The 13,867-nt window shown below is 44.6% G+C and overlaps 2 protein-coding genes across 2 annotated transcripts in view; one reads left to right on the forward strand and one right to left on the reverse strand.

Annotated features, from left to right (window-relative positions):
- The window catches only part of LOC130298212 (oocyte zinc finger protein XlCOF22-like), a 49,684-nt gene that overhangs the window by 14,421 nt on the left and 21,396 nt on the right, over nucleotides 1-13,867 (reverse strand). The window lies entirely within an intron of this gene.
- Nucleotides 1,494-13,506, forward strand: LOC130298219 (oocyte zinc finger protein XlCOF7.1-like). The gene is made up of 7 exons (XM_056551135.1): nucleotides 1,494-1,630; nucleotides 2,055-2,234; nucleotides 4,898-5,024; nucleotides 5,108-5,172; nucleotides 5,337-5,814; nucleotides 10,573-11,709; nucleotides 13,333-13,506. Exons 1-6 carry the CDS (start codon nucleotides 1,553-1,555, stop codon nucleotides 11,592-11,594), a joined length of 1,950 nt encoding a protein of 649 aa, XP_056407110.1. The 5' UTR covers nucleotides 1,494-1,552; the 3' UTR covers nucleotides 11,595-11,709; nucleotides 13,333-13,506.

The following is a 13,867-nucleotide window of genomic DNA, read 5'->3' on the forward strand; positions in this document are numbered from 1 at the left end:
CTGAGCTCCGCCCACTCCTGTCACATGATCCTCACAGGTCCTTCAGCCACAGTCACATCTATACTGCTAAACTTTGCCCCCAAATGTACTGGTCACATGATTGTGACATCATCACAGGTCCTACACCTCCAGCATGTAGCAGATACGGAGCAGGTCCTGGTGGGGCAGTCACTGCTGTTGTGTTGTGTGTGGAGATCTCTCAGAGCAGCAGCCTCTGATCATGTGACTCCTCCATGTGACTGATCACATGACGGTGACATCATCGCAGGTCCTGTAAGCACACGACTCCTCTACAGATACAGGTATGTGTGTGCGGTCACCATCAGATCAGGATTATTGGGGATGTTTATTATTAACCCTTAAGGACACGATGTATATTTACATTCTGTGCCCCATATGGGACTTTGAGGTGAGCTCAGGATCTATAAGCAGCCAGGACTCACCACTAATGACGCTCATCGCCATTAACCCTTTAGATTCCTTGATCAAAGTTGATTGCAGGAGATAAAATTAGTAAAATGCAGTTATTGGGGGCGGAGTCTAGATCAGCTGAGATGACGGCCGGAGGGCCCCTTACCGTGCTCTGTGCTCAGATCGGTGCTCTAAGTATACAGACACCTCCACAGCCTGTATAAGCCGAGCACCGATAACACTGATCCCTATGGCAGAGCGTTATTCAGGGTTTGTAATAGAAGCCCCTCCCCTAATAAGTTTATATCCCATTTTTGTTATAAAATAATGTAGGTGGGCGTGGCTTAGACATGGCGCTGTACGGTTGTTTTTCTAGGGAGCGCCGTGCTGACCAGCGGTTGTTTCCCTGATTTCCTGCCTATACTGCCCCCAGGGGATGTCTGGATGGTGAAGGTATCAGGTCACTTACCCGCCCATCCTGTCACCTGGTCAGTCTCTTTTCTCCGGGTATCAGCCACTTCTTCCATACAGGACTATGTAAGCATCAGGTTTTTTAAGTTTCCTATTATTACTATAGACAGTGTTTCCAAACCATCGTGCCTCCAGCTGTTGTGAAACTACAACTCCCAGCATGCCCTGACAGCCAAATGCTGTAACAGCTGGAGGCACCCTGCTTGGGAAACACTGACTCCGGTGGTGGCCCAGACCCTGCGTGTGTAACGGTATATGATGCTCGGCCTCTGCTGCAGGTAATAGCAGGTTCTTCCGGGGGGACATATCACAATTCACATAAAATCCTGATGTAATTGTGATGTATATTGTGCCCCCTAGTGGACACATTTCACTATTCTCCATTGGACAATGTCATATTGAATCCCTCTACTCTTCTCCCTGCTCTGATGAAGACGTTCTGAATACACCGCAGCCTCAGAGATTAGGAGAAATGGATTCACAACATCTTCAGCAGAGCAGGGAGAGCGACCTCAGAAGACCTGGAGGACCAGAGCGCCACCACTGGACGGGAGAGGGGAGTGCGCTCTAGTCTCTTATTTTACAGCCCTCGGACAATGGATTTCTCCAATCCAGGATCCTCTGCTGATATCTTCTATATAAGAGAATTCTCCTGGATGACCAATCAACCATGGAGAGAGACAGGAACAAGATGGCCGACAGGATCATAAACCTCACCCTACAGATACTCTTCCGGCTTACTGGAGAGGTGAGGGATTCTGGGAGTGATGTCACATGACCTCATTCTTATCTATGTAATAACAGATGGATATGACTGGAGAGGTGAGGGATTCTGGGAGTGATGTCACATGACCTCATTCTTATCTGTGTAATAACAGATGGATATGACTGGAGAGGTGAGGGATTCTGGGAGTGATGTCACATGACCTCATCCTTATCTATGTAATAACAGATAGATATGACTGGAGAGGTGAAGGATTCTGGGAGTGATGTCACATGACCTCATTCTTATCTATGTAATAACAGATGGATATGACTGGAGAGGTGAGGGATTCTGGGAGTGATGTCACATGACCTCCTTCTTATCTATGTAATAACAGATGGATATGACTGGAGAGGTGAGGGATTCTGGGAATGTATGTAGTGATATTAATGTGTCTCTCCATACACAGGATTACACAGTAGTGAAGAAGTCCTCTAGTGGGCGCTGTCGGGCCCCTGTGTGTGAAGGATGGGGAAGAACCCTGAGCCCAATCCCGGGGACCCCACCTCACTCCCTGATACATGAGGAAATGGATGAACAGAAGATCCTAGAACTCATCAATAAGATGATGGAGCTGCTGACTGGAGAGGTGACCCTGCTGGGACATTATACAGTAATGGAGGGGTCTGGTGATGACTGGAGAGGTGACACTGCTGGGAATGCTGGGACATTATACAGTAATGGAGGGGTCTGGTGATGACTGGAGAGGTGACACTGCTGGGACATTATACAGTAATGGAGGGGTCTGGTGATGACTGGAGAGGTGATACTGCTGGGATATTATACAGTAATGGAGGGGTCTGGTGATGACTGGAGAGGTGACACTGCTGGGACATTATACAATAATGGAGGGGTCTGGTGATGACTGGAGAGGTGACACTGCTGGGACATTATACAGTAATGGAGGGGTCTGGTGATGACTGGAGAGGTGACCCTGCTGGGACATTATACAGTAATGGAGGGGTCTGGTGATGACTGGAGAGGTGACACTGCTGGGACATTATACAGTAATGGAGGGGTCTGGTGATGACTGGAGAGGTGACACTGCTGGAACATTATACAGTAATGGAGGGGTCTGGTGATGACTGGAGAGGTGACACTGCTGGGACATTATACTGTAATGGAGGGGTCTGGTGATGACTGGAGAGGTGACACTGCTGGGACATTATACAGTAATGGAGGGGTCTGGTGATGACTGGAGAGGTGACACTGCTGGGACATTATACAGTAATGGAGGGGTCTGGTGATGACTGGAGAGGTGACACTGCTGGGACATTATACAGTAATGGAGGGGTCTGGTGATGACTGGAGAGGTGACACTGCTGGGAATGCTGGGACATTATACAGTAATGGAGGGGTCTGGGGATGACTGGAGAGGTGACACTGCTGGGACATTATACAGTAATGGAGGGGTCTGGTGATGACTGGAGAGGTGACACTGCTGGGACATTATACAGTAATGGAGGGGTCTGGTGATGACTGGAGAGGTGACACTGCTGGGACATTATACAGTAATGGAGGGGTCTGGTGATGACTGGAGAGGTGACACTGCTGGGACATTATACAGTAATGGAGGGGTCTGGTGATGACTGGAGAGGTGACACTGCTGGGACATTATACAGTAATGGAGGGGTCTGGTGATGACTGGAGAGGTGACACTGCTGGGACATTATACAGTAATGGAGGGGTCTGGTGATGACTGGAGAGGTGACACTGCTGGGACATTATGCAGTAATGGAGGGGTCTGGTGATGACTGGACAGGTGACACTGCTGGGACATTATACAGTAATGGAGGGGTCTGGTGATGACTGGAGAGGTGACACTGCTGGGATATTATACAGTAATGGAGGGGTCTGGTGATGACTGGAGAGGTGACACTGCTGGGATATTATACAGTAATGGAGGGGTCTGGTGATGACTGGAGAGGTGACACTGCTGGGACATTATACAGTAATGGAGGGGTCTGGTGATGACTGGAGAGGTGACACTGCTGGAACATTATACAGTAATGGAGGGGTCTGGTGATGACTGGAGAGGTGACACTGCTGGGACATTATACTGTAATGGAGGGGTCTGGTGATGACTGGAGAGGTGACACTGCTGGGACATTATACAGTAATGGAGGGGTCTGGTGATGACTGGAGAGGTGACACTGCTGGGACATTATATAGTAATGGAGGGGTCTGGTGATGACTGGAGAGGTGACACTGCTGGGACATTATATAGTAATGGAGGGGTCTGGTGATGACTGGAGAGGTGACACTGCTGGGACATTATGCAGTAATGGAGGGGTCTGGTGATGACTGGAGAGGTGACTCTGCTGGGACATTATACAGTAATGGAGGGGTCTGGTGATGACTGGAGAGGTGACACTGCTGGGACATTATACAGTAATGGAGGGGTCTGGTGATGACTGGAGAGGTGACACTGCTGGGACATTATACAGTAATGGAGGGGTCTGGTGATGACTGGAGAGGTGACACTGCTGGGACATTATACAGTAATGGAGGGGTCTGGTGATGACAGGAGAGGTGACACTGCTGGGACATTATACAGTAATGGGGGGGTCTGGTGATGACTGGAGAGGTGACACTACTGGGACATTATATAGTAATGGAGGGGTCTGGTGATGACTGGAGAGGTGACACTGCTGGGACATTATATAGTAATGGAGGGGTCTGGTGATGACTGGAGAGGTGACACTGCTGGGAATGCTGGGACATTATACAGTAATGGAGGGGTCTGGTGATGACTTGAGAGGTGACACTGCCGGGACATTATATAGTAATGGAGGGGTCTGATGACTGGTGAGGTGACACTGCTGGGACATTATACAGTAATGGAGGGGTCTGGTGATGACTGGAGAGGTGACACTGCTGGGACATTATATAGTAATGGAGGGGTCTGGTGATGACTGGAGAGGTGACACTGCTGGGAATGCTGGGACATTATACAGTAATGGAGGGGTCTGGTGATGACTTGAGAGGTGACACTGCCGGGAATGCTGGGACATTATACAGTAATGGAGGGGTCTGGTGATGACTGGAAAGGTGACACTGCTGGGAATGTTGGGACATTATACAGTAATGGAGGGGTCTGGTGATGACTGGAGAGGTGACACTGCTGGGATATTATACAGTAATGGAGGGGTCTGGTGATGACTGGAGAGGTGACACTGCTGGGAATGCTGGGACATTATACAGTAACACCACTGGAGGGGTCGGGGTGATGACTGTATCATTATGTGTCAGGTTCCTATAAGGTGTCAGGACGTGGCGGTCTATTTCTCCATGGAGGAGTGGGAGTATGTAGAAGGACACAAGGATCAGTACAAGGATCAGGTCATGATGGAGGATCAGCAGCCCCTCACATCACCAGGTAATAGACATGACTATATACACACGTCCTCTCATTATTTGTATGTAAAGAATGAATTCAGTCTCTGTATGTGTTCCCTACAGTCAGATCAAGTAAGAGAACAGCACCAGAGAGGTGTCCCCGCCCTCTTCTTCCACAGGATGATCAGGTAGATGGAGATATTCCCTATGATCTGTAGAAGGGCTGTGAAGCTCTTGGTCAGTCCCCTCACCCTCCATGACTCCTCATCTCCTGCTCATCTATAACATCCCACGTGACTTCTCCTACTGTCTGATGACTTTTACAATATTTATTCCTCATTTTATGCATCAGGGAGAAGATCAGAACAATATTAATGCTCCAGAGACAGATGTGAGCTGTGATGAGCAGTATAAGGAGGACATTCCCACAGAGAGAGATCTGATCTATATTAATGCTACAGACATAAAGGAAGAGGAAGAGACAGATGTGAGTGGTGATGAGCAGTATAAGGAGGACATTCCCACAGAGAGAGATCAGATCTATATTAATGCTACAGACATAAAGGAAGAAGAAGAGACATATGTGAGCGGTGATGAGCAGTATAATAAGGACATTCCTACAGGTAAAGATCTGAACTATACTAATGGTACAGACATAAAGGAAGAGGGAGAAGAGACAGATGTGAGCGGTGACAAGCAGGATGTGGAGGACATTTCTACAGGGAAAGATCTGAACAATGTTAATGCTACAGACATAAAGGAAGAAGAAGAGACAGATGTGAGCGGTGATGAGCAGTATAAGGAGGACATTCTTAAGGATAACCACCCAGGTGAGTAGTATCAACTTAATATAGATAAGATTCACAGATTCTCTGACCGTAATAATTTTGTAGAATTCTTTAATCTTTGTGTCTTGTCTTTCTTGCTGTATATTCTTCTAATGCAAACTAATGTGATACTACAGCTGGAATATGGACAAGAAACATCCCTGTGTGTACGAGGCCATCACACCCGCTCCCATAGACTTGCACTGAGGGGGCACGGTGTGACATCATGACCCCCGCAGCCCACACCCACCATTTTGAACTAAATGTGCCGACCACTGGGGCAGTGGAGTTCCCCTTTAATCTCCCTGTCCGTTCTCCCTCTGCGGCAGAGCAGCTCATGTCCATGTAACAGCGGACGAGAACTGTGGCCAAGAATTCAATAGAGTCCTGTATTCTAGCAGCAGAAGTGTGCTGGGATAAGGAAGCGCTGGTGGACACATTCTCTCGTGGACTCTCTGATATTATACAAGATGAGATTGTGGTCAGAGATCTCGAGGAACTTTTGTCTTTCACAATCCTAATTGACCCTAGGTTCAGAGAGAAAGAGAGATCACCATTTTGGAACCCCTTGAGGAGGCCTTCTGTCAGATTGTCGCCTCACCTCCCATGCCCTCCATCACCTCCCATGCCCTCCCTCACCTCCCATGCCCTCCCTCACCTCTAGCTAATACCAGATATCACTGATCGCGATGATGCCCGGTATTAACCCCTTAAGGACCAAGGATGTACAGGTACGCCATGACGTCCTGGAACTTAAGGACCCAGGGTGTACCTCTAGGCCCGTGGGAATTCCTTTCCCTGCCGCATGCCGGATGGGGACTGGACTGGGATGCCTGCTGAAATCATTCAGCAGGCATCCTGTGACAAAGCCTGGGGGGTCCTGAGACGCTACCCTCCGCAATATATCGGCAATCTGAATCGATTCCGGTCATGCGGGTCACTTGTGTTGCTGGGGGCACGTCACCTCCCCAGATGAGCTGATATTGGTAAGACGCAGAGGAGGGGTTAATGTCCTCTTCTCTCAGCTCTGCTAGCCCACTGAGTTCAGTCAGCAGGCAGAGCTGAGAGAAGGAGCCTGGGACCCTCTGGTGAGATCTGTGCCCCTCAGGGCTGAAGAAGTGGCTTCCTGCCACCTGTAGCTCTAAGTGAGTTTTTGTGGAGGGACAAGGAGGAGTTGAGTAAAAACAAAGTAAAAAAAAAATTTCCCCTTGACCCCCTAATAGGTCCTCAAAGGTCCCCACACATTTTTCAGCATGACCCGGTCCCTATTATGCCCACTGGGCATATATACGGTGGAGGAGGCATACGCTTTACTTGCCTCCGACTCAGAATCTGCCAGTGAAGATGAGGAAGATCCTACTTTTCTGTGTTCTTCCTCATCATCTAGCAATGATGATGAATGAGCCACCAGGCGAGGCCACACATCCCCCATGATAGTGACCGACACTAGTACGAGCGTCCATGCCGCTAGTAATAGGAGTCCGACCCCCCAGACAAGCGTACCGGAGCCCCCTACTGGTGAACCTTTCTGGAGACCCCCAAAGGGATATCAGCCACGGATTCCTGAGTTTGTTGGCGACTCAGGAATCCGGATTGACATGGCTGGATACACTGAAATAGACTATTTTAGTTATTATTTCAGTGATGACTTTGTTAATCTGATGGTGAAGCAGACGAATCTGTACGTCCAACAGTTCGTCACCCACCACCGGGCTCACTTTTGGCTAGGCCCAATGAATGGTACGCCATCAATGCAGCCTAAATGAGGACATTTTGGGGCATCGTGCTGCATATGGGCCTAGTAAAAAAACAGTGTCAGGCAGTACTGGAGCGGGGACGTCCTCTACCAGACCCCACTTTACAGGATGGCGATGATGTGGAGGCGGTTCGAGGCCATTCGGAAATGCCTCCATTACACTTATAGCCATATAATGCCATGCGCAAAACACATGTATGGTACAAAAAAGTTGCGGTCTACTTGGTACAGGTTGCCATGTACAACCCTTTTGTACTGTCCTAGTACACTGGCAACACAGGGACATTCCTGCAGTTCCAAGAGGAAGTCCTAAAAGGCCCTGATCTTTGGCGACTGGGAAAGAGCAGGCCGGAGTTCCCAAGGAACTGGAAATATAGGTGCCAAGATCGTCCCAGGCCAACACTTTCCAGGTGAAGTCCCCCACACTGGAAAGAATGGACAATCCCAGAAAAAATGCAGAGTGTGTCACAAGAGGGGGATACGGAAGGACAGGAGGGGATATGGAAGGACAAGAGGGGGATACGGAAGGACAAGAGGGGGATACGGAAGCATTGCTGTTCTGGCACGATAGGGGCTTCCTAAATGCAACATGCCCCCCAAAAACCATTTCAGCAAAATTTGCTTTCCAAAAGCCCAATGGCACCCCTTCTGAGCATTGTAGTTCGCCCGCAGTGCTCTTGATGTCCACACATGGGGTATTTGCATACTCAGAAGAGATGGGGTTCCACATTTCCTATTACCCCTTGTAAAAATTACTGGAAAAAACAGCATTTTAGTGGAAAAAAAAATGTTTTCATTTACACATCCAACATCGTCAAACACCTGTAGGGTGTTAAGGCTCACTGTACCCCTTGTTACGTTCCTTGAGGGATGTAGTTTCCAAAATAGCATACATCTTTTTTTTCTTCCTAAATGTGACATGCCCCCAAAAATCATTTCAGCAAAATTCATTCTCCAAAAACCCACTGTTGCTCCTTCCCTTCTGAGCCCTCTACTGCACCTGCCGAACACTTTACATCTACATATGAGGTATTTCCTTACTCGAGAGAAATTGGATTACAAGCTTTGGGGGGATTTCTTTACTTTTACCCCTTGTAAAATAAAAAAAATGGGTCTACAAGAACATGATAGTATGTAAAATTAAGATTTTGAATCTTCTGCTTCACTTTTTGCTGCTATTCATGTGAAACACCTAAAGGGTTAACACACTTAACTCTGATTGTCATTTTGAATACTTTGAGGGGTGCAGTTTTTATAATGGGGTTATTCATGGGGTATTTCTAATATGAAGGCCCTTCAAATCCACTTCAAAACTGAACTGGTCCCTGAAAAATTCAGATTTTGAAAATTTTGAGAAAAATTGGAAAATTGCTTCTGAACTTTGAAGCCTCTGATGTCTTCCAAAAGTAAAAACATCTCAATTTTATGATGCCAACATAAAGAAGACATATTGTATATGTGAATCAATATATAATTTATTTGGAATGTCCATTTTCCTTATAAGCAGAGAGTTTCAAAGTGAAAAAAAAATTTAAAACTTTAACTTTTTTCATCAAATTTTGGAATTTTTCACCAAGAAATTATGCAAGTATCGCCGAAAATTTACCACTAACATAGTAGAATATGTCACAAAAAACAATCTCAGAATAAGAATGAAAAGTACAAGCATCCCAGAGTTATTACTGCTTAACGTGACATGAGTCAAATGTGCAAAAATTTCTCTGGTCCTTAAGGTGAAAATGGGCTTGGTTCTTAAGGGGTTAAGGTTCCCGGTTTAGGTTGTATTGTGTCTGTAGTCAGTGACTGTGTTATGCAGCTGTCCTCACTCTGTATACATCATGCTGTGCTGAATGGGATTTTGTCATAGACTTCCTTGGTCTGTACTTACACTGTACGTCTCTTTACTCACTTTTCAGTAAAATAAGTTTAAATAAAAAAGGAGTAAACAATAAGGCTATACATGTGATCGTACCAACCTGATCTATGAGGATCAATTTTACAGCACATAACATGATTGCTAGGACTCTGTCACTGTCGGGACTCTGCTATTGATACAGCCTGTCTATGGTCGGCTCTAATGGATCAATGCAGTAAATACTGTACTGATCTGTATGAGCAATCCAATGACTGCTCATACAAGTCCTATAGAGGGACCAAAAAGTGTAAAATTAATTCAAAAGATGTTTTGAAAAATGTAAATGACCCTCTCCAATAATATTTCAACTTTTTTGTTGTAAAAATGTAAAGCATTTTTGCTATAATTGTTTTTCAAAAGTAGTAAAGCGTAACAAAAACTATGCAAATTAGATATCGCTGTGATCGTATGGACCGGACTTATATTTTAATGCACAGTTAATACAATGTAAGATCCGTCCCACAAAAAGCTCTAAAATGCATTGTAGATGGGAAAATAAAAGTTATGGCTATGAGGAGAAGGAAAGAATGAAACTGCAAAAGCTTAAATTTCCTGGGTTGTTAAGAGGTTAATACTGAATACTACTATACTACTATATAAGTAGTAGTTAGCTACACAAGGGCCTTTTCTTTTCTAGCAGCCTCCCAGTCTGACAGTGAGCTGTAACCCCCTGTTCACACTGGTGTGGTGCTGTGCGGCGTCCGTTGCTGCCGTGGCGCCGCGTCTGTGGGGAGGTGCGACCCATGGACTGGTTGGGGCGGCATTGGGTCCGCTCTGCCAGTGGGTCGTTCCCCCTGTGGGCACTGGTGTCGCGGCAGTGGTGGTCGCCACCCAGTGCTACACCATTTTATGCTAGGGACGTTAGGGACCCACTCAAATTAGGTGGCCTTGATGTGGCGAGTGGGCTTGTACCTTTTGATCAAAATGTATACTAACAACCTGTTAGGTTTTTGAACTAATGCTGAGAAGCAATTAGATCAAAATGCAATATGTAGATGTGCGACCATGTCTGTTTCTTCTACCTGAATTTAAATTTCCTGGGTTGTTAAGGGGTTAATACTGATAATAAAATCTGTGTTATTCTCTGCAGATTCTTGTACCAGGAGATCAGAGGAGAATCTTATATCTTCAGATTATAAAGCAGATGATGATATCACACAAGATACATATGAAGAACATTCCATTATCCCAGATACACCCTCAGCCCTTCACAGCCAAGATCTCTCATCTCATCCTTATATACAGGTCCTGTCTTCTCAGTCATCACAGGATGTTCAGCAAAATAAAGGTCACAGAAGGAATGTTGGACATCAAAAAGCTCATACAGGAAAGAAACCATATTCATGCTCAGAATGTGGGAAATGTTTTACTAAGAAATCAAATCTTATTCAACATCAAAGAATTCACACAGGGGAGAAGCCATTTTTATGTTCAGAATGTGGGAAATGTTTTACTTGTAAATCAAGTCTTGTTAAACATCAAAGAACTCACACAGGAGAGAAGCCATTTTTATGTCCAGAATGTGGGAAATGTTTTACTTTTAAATCAAGTCTTGTTATACATCAAAGAACTCACACAGGTGAGAAGCCATTTTCATGTGCAGAATGTATGAAATGTTTTACTGATCAATCAAGTCTTGTTAAACATCAAATAACTCACACAGGGGAGAAGCCATTTTCATGTTCAGAATGTGGGAAATGTTTTACTGAGAAATCAGGTCTTGTTAAACATCAAAGAACTCACACAGGAGAGAAGCCATTTTCATGTTCAGAATGTGGGAAATGTTTTACTGACAAATCAAGTCTTGTTATGCATCAAAGAATTCACACAGGGGAGAAGCCATTTTCATGTGCAGAGTGTGGGAAATGTTTTACAAAGCATTTTTTTCTTGTTAGCCATCAAAGAACTCACACAGGAGAGAAGCCATTTTCATGTGCAGAGTGTGGGAAATGTTTTACTGCGAAATCAAGTCTTGTTCAACATAATAGAACTCACACGGGGGAAAAGCCATTTTCATGTTCAGAATGTGGGAAATGTTTTGCAGACAAATCAAGTGTTGTTAGACATCTAATAGTTCACACAGGAGAGAAGCCAATTCAGAGTTATAAATGATGCAGATAACACATCTATATATTAACCATGTACATAGGATATCTGACATTTATACATATTTCATGGGTGTTTGTTGCAGTTGATGATGATGATAGGCTTATACTCGAGTCAATAGGTTCCCCCCCCCCCCCCCAGGTTTTGTGGTGAAATTAGGGGCCTCAGCTTATACTCCAGTATATACGGTATTTTCTTGGTTACACCAAACTCTGGAAATGGTTCTTCCTACAGTTACATCTTCGGATTTCTGTCCTATCTCGACTTGCTGAATCACACACCTACTATTGGTGACTAGACGTCTTATTCCAATATACTAGAGATCTTCTACCTCCTCCAACCAGTTCAGAGCGGTGCAAAAAAAGTTCCTAGTTGTAAAAAAATTTAGGAAACTGTTTCTTGAGAAATTCCTTGGAGACTTGTTCTCCTTAGATTAATTTTAGAACCTTTTCATTAAATAATTATTACGTTTTATGCTAGACGTCAGGTTTATCTATTTCTTTTCCTTTCTTTTTTTTTTTTTCTAAAGAGTTTATGTTTGTAATTTTTGTATCATTGGGGCAATATGAATATTATTGTGGTGTAACGATGATTTGTTACTTTTTTTTTTTTTTTAATCTTTTGTTAACAATAAAAGAGACATTGGGAAAAAAAGTATTTGTTTTATAACGTAGTCACCGATCCAGCGATGTCATCTCTATAATTTTACATGGGAGGTAAAGAGTCTCATATATGGCTACAAGATAACAGGACATGAGCAGATTAGACATATAAAATCACTTCTATCTTCTGGCTTCTAGGACATTCTGATCCTATAGGTGTTAGATTAGTGGGGTCTCCTACTCTACACAGGGTCCTTCCTTAGGTTATAGAGGGAAGAACAAGTTGTATTCGGATGAAGTGCGGAGAAGAATTAACCAGGTGGCTCTATGGTTGGTTCCCAGATCTCTGAGGGGCTGAAGCCAGCTGTGCGCTCTCCGGTCAAGGAAAGGACTTGTAAGATGTCATTTGGTCATTTAAAGCTCGTGGCGTCTGGAACAACATAACTGGATAACACATATTCTCTCACATATCTGTCTAGCAGCAGAGTGTCCCTTTAATGTTCTCACTTTAGGTAAATTCCCACAGTATAAATTCTAATAAACCGAACCGGTGAGCAGGAAAACCACTAATCCCAAAGTTAGTGAAGACAATGGCCCTCATTTACTAAGAAAATCGGGTTGTAAGTCTATGTTGCTTTCTTACCCGACTGCTTTTTTCCGCTGATATTATTATGTCGCATCCTGTTTGTCGCACGTGGGTTTTGTTGGTTTTGGTTTCCAACTCCTCTGAGCTGTCGGGAAAAAATCCACACCAATACAACAAATTCGAGTTGGAAACCTTAATAAATACGTGGGAAAGCTCAGAAATGTCGGGTAACGCCCCTTTTTCGGGTTTGGGAGAATCCACATCGGGTCCGTCGGGAAAAAATGTCGCATGGTGTCGCAGACTGGCACACGATGTCTGCGACATGGCGCAGACAAAGATGCGACAAAAAAACCTGACAAAAGAGGTCGGGTTTAGAATAGTAAATGAGGGCCAGTGTCCTTCTCTTAGTACAAATACATTTTTGATAGAAGGATTTGAATTCAGGATCTCCTCATCTGGTGCCGTCCATTCATAGTAATGTTCATTGTTTCCGATGTTCGGCTTATTTAATCGATAGCTTGTTGATTTAGTATCTCTGCGGAGCCCCCAGCAGCAGATTTATTATAGTACAGTAACCTACGAGTATAAATACAATCAGTCCCATCACTATAGCTATGAGTCCCTTCAACCAGGAGAAGATATTCCTCAACCAATCAGGGAGAAGCTCCAAAAGCCAGGACCGCCAATCATCGCTTACATCTTGCTTGATACTAGAGGCTACATAATCCTACAAAACACTCGCCAATAAATGGTATGTGCTACCTATATCAATACATATCTCCTACAAAAGCAAATGGTAGACTTGAGACAAAAATCATGATCAAATATATATTTTATTGACATAACAGAAAAAAGACATTTAAAACCACATAAAAGGCACAAAACAGGACAAAAAGAGAATTCCTACAGGTAAAGTGGCAGAAGCTACTGGGTGGAGGAAGGATAATTGTCCTCCCGGGATGTCAGTTTATATAATTAAATAAAGTGCAGTGCAAATCATAAGGACAAAAGGCCAATAATCTCACAGGGTAAGAAATTGCAACAAAGCGATCCCGGCAATAATAAGGTGCTGTAGTATATGTAAACATGCA

The sequence above is a fragment of the Hyla sarda genome, assembly GCF_029499605.1.
Source record: "Hyla sarda isolate aHylSar1 chromosome 1 unlocalized genomic scaffold, aHylSar1.hap1 SUPER_1_unloc_5, whole genome shotgun sequence".
In the NCBI taxonomy this organism is placed as follows: domain Eukaryota; kingdom Metazoa; phylum Chordata; class Amphibia; order Anura; family Hylidae; genus Hyla; species Hyla sarda.

Excerpts from the sequence above, each read along its gene's own strand:
- LOC130298219 (XM_056551135.1), top strand. The coding sequence starts at position 1,553 with ATGGAGAGAGACAGGAACAAGATGGCCGACAGGATCATAAACCTCACC. Across the intron at positions 1,631-2,054 it reads TCTTCCGGCTTACTGGAGAG|GATTACACAGTAGTGAAGAA; the intron begins GTGAGGGATTCT and ends CTCCATACACAG. Across the intron at positions 2,235-4,897 it reads TGGAGCTGCTGACTGGAGAG|GTTCCTATAAGGTGTCAGGA; the intron begins GTGACCCTGCTG and ends ATTATGTGTCAG.